Raw genomic sequence first — 12,148 nt, forward strand, 5'->3', positions numbered from 1 at the left:
TCATAGATGTTTAATAATTTGTCTCCTGATTTCGACGTTTTTTAATAGTTTTAGTTACCTAATGGGCTATTCACTTGTATCGACAGGTTTCTTTATTTTCTAAAATGTTTTGTTCTTTTTATTTTTATTCTTATCTCAATCTAATCATTTTCTATGGATTTGAATCAAATTTCGATTGAATTTTACAAGTTTTTAGGTCATAACTATTTTGATTAAAGATTTTTTAGTTACTAGGTTGTTCAGCTCATTTCATTACAACGTTAGTTTGATCTTCTTCAGTAGAAAAAAGTTATTTTACTTAATTTCAGTGTAAACGTAATATTTGTTTCAATTTCCACGAATTCTTCCGCAGAGAAAAATTGTTTTAAATATATATTCGAGTTCTTTCTCCTTCTCCTATTCTAGAGAAGGTTCGAATACACAATTTAGATTAGATTGTTCTCTGTCACATTGAAATTAACATATATTATCAACAATGAGTTTTATAGCATTATTTTGACGCGTTGTAGTTATTTATGGATTAACAAATGAATAGTTTTTCTTTTGAGGTTTATTTCCTTCTTTTTTTAATTGTCTGATATCATAATGTGTTTAAGCCGAACAACAATTTCAATAAATTAACAAAAAAATAGACGATCACAATATAATTATGTTTTGCATTCCAATGAGCAGTGTTTATAGACTACCAAGGATAAACCTCATTAGTAACTGCTCAGCGACCAAATTAATGTTATTGAGTTCAGTATAGGTCATTTTCAAAACATTCTCTACAATAAAATTATATCAGAAAAAGCGTGATATTTGGTAATAAAAATCATTTTGCTGACAAGTGTTTGAAATAACTAATACTATTTTTAACCATCAGAAAATTTGCCTAACTAGATAACCAACCTTTTATATAAAATGTTTAAAAAGAAATTCGTGGAGACTTGAAATTACTGAAAATATCACATATGAATAGTTAAAAGTTAAAGGATGTAGACCAAAATGTTAAAAATTCTAAGAACAATCTTTTACCAATAATGTCTCCTAAATTACCAATGTTTCATTTTCCTATGAATAGATTTTGTTGTCTATTTCTTCGTCAAAAATATGAGAAGACTTTTATACAAAGTTTTACAAAACTTTGGCAAGATTGGGTCATGGGAAAAGTTTCCGGGGAATTAGTTATCTAACTTGTAGTATTACTGGAGCGTATATTTCATAGAATACAAGAGTATCAACACTTCCAAAACAGATAATGAATAGCGGTTTCTTCTTCGAAATAGTCCATATTTTGTTTTCCATATTATTTCTTGTCTTATTCAAACGCTTCCTAAAGAATGTTCTTGTAGGTACATGTGATTGCAATGAAATGATATCTATGCATTGAAATTTTTTGATCAAACACGAACTCGGATAATTCCAAGCTTTTATGTGCATTTTTCAGCCAAAAAATTGAAATATAGACTACGAAAAATATCAAGGAGTACATCGGGTTAATCTTTACTATTTTGAATCAAATATAAAAATCAATGAATGTATGTTTTAAGCAAAATGTTAAAATTTCGTTCCATATTTCTAGATGGCATTTGAATAAAGTTCACAATTGATACGGTCATAATTCTTAAAAACAAAAATTAAAGCGCCGGCCGTTTTATCAGCTTCCAGCTATCATAATAGGTCCATAGATCCGTTACATACTTAAAAAATGTTCGCAACAATTATCTCAAGTTTGCTAAAAACCTCCAACCTATGGAAATTCATCAAAAAGTTTCCGATAACAACGGAATAAATGAAAGTTCTATTTAAACCCCCGAAAATTCCAGCCGAAAGTGGGTAGAAAAATTCAAACTCTTTTAAGAAACCATACTGGATACGCTTTGGTTCCAGCTCATTTCAGCATCAGTCGTATCTTGAGATAATATAATGAATGAATGAATGAATGCATCTACGCGAAGCAGGATTATACAATAGAAGTCTTTAGGTACCTTATAAATAATATAACGTTTAAAAATTACATTATACATCAGAATTGGATTTATAATCAAGAAAAACGTTTTTTTCTCTAATGAGACTAAATTTAGCCTTAAAACTCCAGATAGATACACAGATAGATAGATAGATTTTATTGCATTAAAAATATATACAATTCTTATTACAAGAAGTTCAGTCCCTACATACCAGTATGCTAAAACATAACATCAACAATAATGAAGTGGGATAAAACTTTAAATGCAAATATCTAATTTAACAAGAAAAAAGTGGAAATACAATAAATATCTCAGTCTCCTAGTACAAAGGCACTCAGCTTCAAAATATTGAGAAGATAATTCACAGCTTTAGTCAATTTGATATAGTCATTGGTGTTAAGAATACGTATCAATTGGTCAAATGTCTTCAATTCTAAGAATATGCAATCTCCCCTAAGTTTATTATACATTGCACATTCTAAACATAAGTGCATTAATGTTTCTGTCTCATACAAGTTACTTAGGCTACAAGTCGCAGACATAATATATATTGTGTATTTTATACCTTGATAATATATTTTTGGAGTTTTGAAACTTCATAGTCTAATTTGGGATGTTATTCTTATTATATATATTAACCAAGATCTGTGCAAATAACTATTTTGTCGAACACCAAATTTTGATCCGTTTGTTGGTCTTAATTTATTATTTTTAACAGAAAAAATGTTCGTCCCCATATGGCTAGACAAAAATGCTATTAATATGTATGTGAGTGACAATCCAGAAATGCAGCAATCAGTCCTATAAATCATTTGAGGGACGGGCTCAAAAAAGGATACGATATAGGTAGTCGCCCCCGTCATCAATCGTAAGTTACAACCATTTCGGCCGTCAATAATACTGTAAGCATTTATTGCTTTACATAAGTATACCACGATATATAAAATCGTTACATACAGATCGTATAAGTTAAGTCGAGATACATCTTGTACAGATATGAGAAGAAAAGAGAGAAGAAGAAAAATGATGTACTAAAGTAGAGGTATATGTTAAAGTTAAAATGGTTGCGCAATGTTGAGCCATATTATTACAATCATGTTTCTAAATCCAGTAATAGCAGCTAATACAAAATTTCTATTTTCATCAATTTAGATTAAAAAATGTCAAAAAATTTCCTCATCCGCCTCTAATATTCAATTTCTGATAATTCATTGAATAAGAGTCTTTCATCTTGTCAAACATGATGTTCCCAATATATATTGTAGATAATTACCGTGTATTTTTCATTTTGACGAATAATTAATATAAAATTATGAAACTTTCGTTTACTGGCAAAGGTTTTCAAAAAATCAGCAGTTAGTCACCGTTTATTAATACGATTATTTAAGCAAATCATTATAGTTATCGACCAATTAAAATAAGAAATAAATCGTTAATTAATTTAAGTCTGTTGGTATTGTTTCATCCAGTCAAAAACATTAAGAGTTAAAAATGTCTTTAGTTAAACTAAAAACATAAGCTTGGTAACATTCAAGCACGAGGCATCATCAACAACTTCCTGGAGGGGTAAGAGTGTTTCGATCTGAACGCGATTTTTACACTTCCTTGTGGATTATGATATAACACTTTTATCAAATCGACTTTTAACCTACATATGATTTATATAAATCTATAGAGAGCTTCATGAGATCAATACGTCTTGTGTTTTAGTGCTGGTGATACCGGATTTTTATTCTAAAATATTAGTTTTGAATATGGCGATACCTAACAAGGTTAGTTACTTTGATTTTATTGACTTTAGATAATAACATTTTATGTTTATACAAGACATATAATAATTTAATAGATAAAATTTTATGTAATCTATGAAAACGGATATTGAAATTTACCGAAAAGCACCTGGTATTCCTTAATTTTTCAAAATAATATCCTTCGACTATCTACTAGCCTTTTATAATAATTTTTCTTACGGATTTCCATTTTTGCTGTGAAATTTAAGGCTATTTCTTTGATGGGTACATTATGAAAACATTTAATGTCATTTAATTCTGGTCTTTTGTGTATTAAGTTTTTAGCGTTAATTTCTATTTTATAGGAGAATTATTGGTACAATGAACATATGGGTCGATCAGTAGTTGATAAGAATTCATGAAAATGTGGGCATAGAAGCTATTCCAGGGTAGATCATTGTTAGATCACCTATTACTATAAACGTGTCATCTAGATGAATACTTCGATAAAAGTCAATTACATATATTGAGAATTTCCACATCACTATAGTTAATGGTAGCATACTTCAGCTGACTGGCAGTCTATAACTTCGTGATTTTTGGCACACTTTTGGCTTGTTGACAATGACAATATGTCTATATTTCTAGCAATTGACTGTAGTGTTTGCAGTGTCTGTCCAGAAACATAGATCTTAAACAACGCATTAAGTTTTATTGGCCGCTAAAAGTTTTCCTATCTGATCACATAAGATTACTCACATTTAGAAGGCTTCCAGGTAGATTCAACATTGTGATAAGTAAATTGGCAAGGGCAGACTATGGAGGATAATTATTAAAGTGATATTCTTATTTTATTTTTAAAAAAACAATCTACCGTACTTTTTTCTCGCAACCTGTTTTTTTCTTTTGCTGTAACTGTTTCTTATCATTTATCTTTCTCCCATTTGTCAGTAAGTACTTTTATTTCTTCCTCAAGTGTCTAATAATCTTTAACCCTACACACTCAGTACAACTAGTTATCGGAGAGAGTCAAATTATGTGAATATGGCGAATGAGGCTGATGAATGAGCAGGTACATTGTTGTCAAGGACCAAAACTCTTTCCTTTAACAAATGGGGTCGTTTTTTTTTGTCATTAAATAATCATAATATTAATCAGTTGCTTTTTTGTGAATAATCAATGAAGATACATCTTAGGAATCCCAAAATACTGTGTCTAAGACCTTATTATCATAAAAAGCGGTCTTTGTATACAAGTTCATTCTAATGTGATATATATCCAAATAAAAGTTTCAATTTTGGATACCAGTGGCATCTTAGATACTCATTTACATCGCTTAGTGTGTAAGCACGGATTTATTAACATATGGGGTAGTTTTAAAAACAAAAAAGCCGCGTAAAAAATCATGGAGCACTTTCAGGACAATATGTTTTCCATATTCACCCAACAACTTATATGATAATTAAAGCTAATCTATCTGTCAGATTTATGTGGAATTTTGATAGATTAGGAAAATGATGGAGATCAATATAATCACTGACACCGTAACGTCAATGGTCACTCTTCCGTCAAATCGCTTCGTATTAAGTATTTTACCGGAACTATAACTCATATTAGTTATAAAACTTTGACATTCTTCCAGTCGTTATATGTTTTTTATCTTCATTCCTGAATATGAAAATGCCACAATTTACAATTTAAGTTTAAGACTGCATTTTATGGATCTACTAAAATTTATAGAAAATTTAGTCAGTCGGTGAATAGATGACTAGAAATTGCAGACTTGGTGATTGTCTTTGGTTTTTTATCTGAAAACGAGAAGTTGCATGTTTCTAAATTCGGTTAGTAGGTTTCAGTCGCTCAAACCACTTGTAAACAGGCCACAAGGTACAAAACTTGAAGTGTTATTTAAAATTCCTGCTTCTCAACAGATACTGCAAATCTCACTTAATAGGTCAGAACGAGCTCGAATTTGTCATTACACCACATTACACATTAAGATATGATCTTATCTATACAGAGTAACCTTGTGGCTGATGCTCTTTTCACTTTTCTCTTTTATTTTTCACACTTTCTTGATCTATCATGTTTTTGATTTCACGTTAAGCTTATCAACCCACCGTTTAGTCATTGCCTTATATTTTCATTTCTATAAAAATTGTATATTTTGTCTCCCACTGCTTTTTCAAATATCTACTTCTTGAATTTTGTTTTTGAACCTTTTTGGCAGTAGCCAACGGAATTGGCTTACACTATTCATTTATTGATACCTTTCCCTTCCCTAGTATTCGTTCTTGTTATTGTAGTATATACACTCTATATCTAGCATTTATTACATTAAAGTGAGTCTCCTAAGTACCTAGATTTGTTGAAATGTTATGAGATATATCAGGTTAGACTAATAGTAAGAATTGCATTGGTTTTTCTTTTCTATTACTATTATCGTTGTTTTATTTTTATCTATTTTCATTTCCTCTATTTAATTTTTCATTCAATATTCCTAGCGTTTTGAGAAGTTCTTTTTCTTCTCTGCTAAATAACACAATCGGCAAAAACACATTTTGATTGTTATCGTTTTTCTGTTTTCTCACTTCATCACAACACTAACACTTTTATTCACTGAAAAATGAGTGAGTACATGTTATAAGATGTGACATAATTTTAGTTCCTGGAATATGCTTAAATTATTTGTTTTTTGCCCTTATTTCACTTTCTATTAGAAATATACAATTATACATTGACATTGAAGTGTAAATCGTTGGTGGTATAAAAATTTTTAACACACGTCCTAGTTAAAACATCTTCCTAAGAAAAAAACCAAAGATTTATTTTTATTTTTAACAATCTTGAAATATGGTAATAAATGCAAAGTAGAAAAATCTGATAACTTTTGAAGAAATGTACTATAATTGACAAATTTGTTACAGTCGCTGAGAATAATAATTATTTCCATCATACTAGTAATAATATCCTACAAAACTACAGCAAAACCGGCAGATTGGCATCCAAAACATTACTGTGAGGTAGCTGATGTAAGTAATATTATTTATGTTGTTATTATATCTATATGAAAGGAACATATGTTTACAAATAACTTATTCACATCTACCTATATGCTTAGAGGACAATAAGAATTATAAAAATAATAAGTTCCTAAATTTACTTCCTTATTTCAAAACAATCCTTAAAATTTAGAACTTTTGATACTATCCAGTTAGTTAAAAGAACTGAAAAGATAAAAAATAATACCTACCCCCTTTGCTCCAGCATTGGCCTTCTTACAATAAAAAATTATCAAGATATTATTTTGATTTTTGATAGAAATAGTTTCTATTGAAGTTAACACATTCTTCCTATAGATGTCCTATCATTTATAATCAAAAAAGGTTGTTCAATGTCTGTAAACTACTAATTTATCATACATATTACCTTATTATCCGAAGAAAATAAATACCTCTCAAGGGTTGGTAACAGTTGATAATTATTGTCTGCGCTATTGTGGCTAGTCCAATGGTTGACCTGTGGCTGGGTGCGTTATCCTGATGTAACTTTCCTTGGTGATTTTCTTTTATCGCCTCAGGTAATTTTGGAATAGATTTCCATAATAAGCACTTTAATTTGGGGCCTCCTTCAGCAGATAATCTATTGAAATTACACTGTCAGCAAATCAAAATGACTTTCCTAACTGAAAGTTGCATTTTTTCGACGATAGTGAGCATCGATGTTTCAACTCTCCCATTGCATTTTGGTCTCCATATCACAGTGATGGATCCATGACTTATCCATTGTTACTAATCTTGCCAGAATATTTTTTGTCAATATTTTATTAAAAGGTTACTACAAAGTTTTTTTCGAATTGGCTTGTGGGCATCTGTTAAGCTTCTTGGTACCCAATGTTCAGTTCAGCATTAGTTATATACCATATGATATGAAAGATCAATACGAGTATCTACAACTATATTTCTAATAGATACACGTCAATTTTGCAACAAGAGATCATGGATTTTTTTGTGTATATCTTGACAAAAAAGTTCAGTTTCAACAGAGTCACTGGACTTAAATAAATGTTTCTGTCGAATAAGAAGCAAATTATATTGAGGTAGGTAGGTCATCAAAGTTCGAAGGCGGCATCATGGCAAACTGGGTGTAAATATTGGATTGAGCCAAGCTAACCAAAAATGGCATTAACATAGTTGAATACCATACTACAGAACGACTTCCCTATGTATCCATGTATGTGCGTTTCGCATGTACAAATTGTACTATGGTGTAGAATGATATAACACGTAAATACTACTTGTTTAAATTGCTTTTCCAATGACATACACTTTTTACATACCCTTGACTCCATACCTCAAATGCAACTTACGATTGATCCCGCCAAGTTTTCGCCAGATTTCATTAACGATCGCGACACTTCTCTTGTATTGTGAGTTACTCATTTTTACGAAGCCACTAAAATAGTCCAATTAGGAAAAATATGCAAAAATCCCAAACCAAACTTACTATCGACTTCAGACTTGAAGTAAAACTGACAGAGATAGGCCCATTGCTGGGCAGATGCGGACGAAGTGACGCCGTGTTGTTAGTTCTTGAGCAGACTTACCTTTTAGATTGTAATTTTATTGTACTATGAAAAGAAAACATCGAAGCGGTGCACCAAATATACTGGATATTATCTGAAATGGTTCTCAATAGGAATATTGTAAACTAGAGACTTTTTTTAATCACGTCAGTATTGTAATTATATTTCTAATCTGATTACGAGAGGACTTGGATACTTCTGGTACTTAGTTATTGAAATAGAATTAAAAGGTTGTTACGAAGTTTAATTGTAACTCCAAAGGTAACAATGTGTAGGTAAACGTTGTTTTTTTCCTCACTACGTTGTAAGCAATGTATTTTGATATTGTTTTGGAGGACCTTGACTTTGACAACAGGTTGTAAGTAGTCTCCAACTCTCCAACTTTATTCTCGGCCGTTGCTATTTCTTGGGCGCAAAATCATTCTCGACTATTAAATTTTACTTACATCCCTTGTAGTATAAATAACTATTATTGATAGTTATTATATTGCTAATCTAATATCAAATATGTTTCTTGTACTAGGATTTCCGCTTAAGTTTTGAGATATGGCAACGCTGAAATGAATGTCAAATCTAACATTTCGACGTGGATTAAACCAACAGCAGTGTGTCGATCTATATGCTGTGCGTAAACGGATATTGTAAGATCGTCATGTGACATCCTATGATTAAGGCAAATTTGGGTGTTAGTTCCACTCGCATACATTCAATATTGTATGAACATTTGGCTGTCAAAAAGATTTGTTCGTTTTGGATACCGTATAATCTGACAATCGTTCGAAAAAACAGCTCGTGTCGATTTGTGCAAAGAAATGCTGAAAAAATTCAGTCGCTGTGCATCAAGAGACGTCTATAAGATCTTGATAGGCGACGAATAATAGATCTATGCATATGAACCCGAAACTAAACACAAATCGACTGTATGGGTCTTTCAAAACGAGCTAAGCCCAACAAAAATTGTTTGCGTATGTAGCACTTCAAAGCAAATGGTAATCTGTTTTTTTCGGAATAACTGGACATGTCGCCACCGTTTCATAGAGCAACGTGGACATCAATTTTGAATGGTATACTACCATTTGTTTACCAGAAGGGTTCGAAAAAATCAGGAAAACCAATCGCGGAAAACGAATCATTCTCCACCATGACAATGCAGTTCTCACATATCAGTTCAAACAAAAACGTTTTTAAACAGTCAAAACATCGAATGGATGAGTTATCCACAATTCGATGTTTTGACTTCGGCAATTGGTTCAAATGCATGCAAAAGAGAGAATATTTTGAAAAACAATAGAGCCATATACAATTATAAATATTTTTATTTGTTTATCTTAGAAATTTATCAGCATCCCTGATATATTGAAGATGGATTGTATAATAAGAGAACCGTTAAATTACGATGGTTATTTTTATTACAGGCTACGAAACGTGAAATGTGCCAGAGATGTGCAAAGCAGACGAAATCGAGCCTAGTTTATCCAATGTGCTGTAACGAAGAAGACGAAGTTCATAGTTGGTGTTATAAATATATCAATTATGGTAAAATGATATAAGACGTCGATACTTTCCAATTAACAGAAATCTATCAGTTCAGTGTGATAATAATGATTTACGGGATAATTTTTTAGTCATATTTTTAATTATGTGCTTTATATAATCACGGGTATTTATTATTGGTAATTTTTATTATTAAGATGATTTTTTTTAAATTAATTAAATCGAGTTGTACTAAGTTGAAATTTCTGGACCGTTGGTGATATTCATACTGAACACACTGTTTACACCACCACTACAACAACACTCACAATATTATCATCTTCAGACACTGAAGGTAGAGTTCTCTGAAGACGATAACTTGGTTATCTAAGCGCGCAACAGTGTAATTGTGAATGTTAATATAGTGGTGGTGTAAACAGTGTGTTCAGTATCGTATGGCGCATTTCAAACCGAGAGATATGAAAAACTAGCTAATAGTTCAATGAAGATGTATCAATTTTAAATGTTTTCATTAAAAAGAAAATTTCCACAAGCATATATACGCAAGATTCGAGCAATTAACTTCGGCCTCTGTTTTTTGGCGCATTTTTCACTCCATTACATGTATTACCGAATGCTCTCATTACACGATCTTCGTGTTCACCCTATTTTCCTTAATTTGATATCCACTGGAATATTTTCTTCGGTAATTTGTTTTCATCCATTCATGGGATGCCTGAACCATTCAAGAAATTTTCTTCCATCCTATCATTATTTCCTTGATACACTCATACACTGTCAAAAAATCTCCGTTTTGTGTTGAATTTATGATCCAGAACTCATCCAAACATGGCACTGTCTCTTGTAATTATTTCCTTTTGGTGTCCCTTGGAATATGTTCTCACAAATCCAATTTTTTTTGCATTTTTTTGTTCGCACAAACGTCCCTTTTACTTTGAAATATGTTTTATGTCTACATTAAAATTTATTGATACCAAAATTGGCTTCTGATTAACCAGTAAAAGTTCGGTTTTAATAATAATTATCTACAATCCCCCCAGTTGAAGTATGTTACACTTACCTTGTTCAGCATGAATTCTAGGTCATAGGAGTTTTGTGGTCATCTGCAAAGCTCAGTACACAAATGTTTTAGCTAGCATAAGTTCGATATTCATCATGTTTTGCACTTGCTAGTGATGTTTCATTCCCAAAATCAATCCAACAGAGTTTATTTTAAAGAATAGTATTGTTTTCATATGTTACTTTAGTGTATGTTGACAAATTGCTTTTCTTTCTTCTACAATTCGTGCCAGAAATTGCTGAACAATATTTTATAAAATTAATACAAGTATTGCAAACAAAATTACTTTCAATTTATACAGGAAATTATTATTGAAAATCATCTTATAATAGTATGGTAGTTATTATATAACTATACGTAATATATAATCTTTCGTAATATGATATTTTTGAGAGAAAAATTGACCTTGTTGTTAATTGATCCAGATAATGAACATAATCATTTTCATAAAAATTAATTACACCCATTAACATTATTATATAAATGGAAATGGGTGAAAGTTATTCTGGCTGTGATTGTGCGTTTGTTTTACCCTTAAATTTTTATACTGTTATTTATTGTTATATTAGATTATAATATTATGTAATAAATTTTATATTCAGAATGTTTTTTATTTGTTAAATTTTAAAATACCAGTGCTTCAATTTTTATTAGATGTTAATTAACAACGATACCCTTGTCCTCGATGTTGCCAGAATGAGTGCGTTTTCTCTCGAACAGTGCGATTCCATAACAGAGGTATACGTTACGACTAGCTTCTTCATCGTCTACCATCTATTTTGCTAGAATATGCTCTTATGAAAGCTTGAAGTTTAATCTAATCATCAACGGTTCCAGAAAGTGCAGTTTAGGGAAATATAATGCAGCATTCAAGAATTTGATGGATTGGAAGTTATCCTTACCGTTCTGTTTGATGATTGAACATCAACATACCTGAATATTCACCATAACATCTAAGTGGAAAATTGTATTAAGCTACAAGCATTCTCAAATAGCAAGTTCGAATGCCATCGACTAAAAAGAGACAAGACTTTTACACTGTATGAATATCGAAAAGTAGCACCAAATCATCAATTTTTTTTGGCCAGAGTAAGTCATCAAAAAACTGGGGAATGGAAGAAAAATTATGAAAGATTTTAACAAGAATACATACATAACTCTCGATAACTAGTAAAATTACTATTAATTATCAAGTTTACATTTAAATTGAGTTTCTTTTGCAAATGATGTTTAGTATTTTATTCACGAGTAATTGTAATTACAATTTCCACAATTATTCTAATGAATAACAGCCATCATTAGCCTCTCATCGAATAATATACTATTA

General features: G+C 30.9%; 1 protein-coding gene across 1 annotated transcript; it reads left to right on the forward strand.

Moving 5' to 3' along the window:
* The first annotated feature begins 3,572 nt into the window (after positions 1-3,572).
* Positions 3,573-11,425, forward strand: LOC130903570 (uncharacterized). The gene is made up of 3 exons (XM_057815752.1): positions 3,573-3,724; positions 6,610-6,714; positions 9,683-11,425. The coding sequence occupies exons 1-3, from the start codon at positions 3,707-3,709 to the stop codon at positions 9,815-9,817; spliced, it is 258 nt and encodes an 85-aa protein (XP_057671735.1). The 5' UTR covers positions 3,573-3,706; the 3' UTR covers positions 9,818-11,425.
* Positions 11,426-12,148: the final 723 nt, after the last annotated feature.

The sequence above is a fragment of the Diorhabda carinulata genome, chromosome 2 (assembly GCF_026250575.1).
Source record: "Diorhabda carinulata isolate Delta chromosome 2, icDioCari1.1, whole genome shotgun sequence".
NCBI classification, from domain to species: domain Eukaryota; kingdom Metazoa; phylum Arthropoda; class Insecta; order Coleoptera; family Chrysomelidae; genus Diorhabda; species Diorhabda carinulata.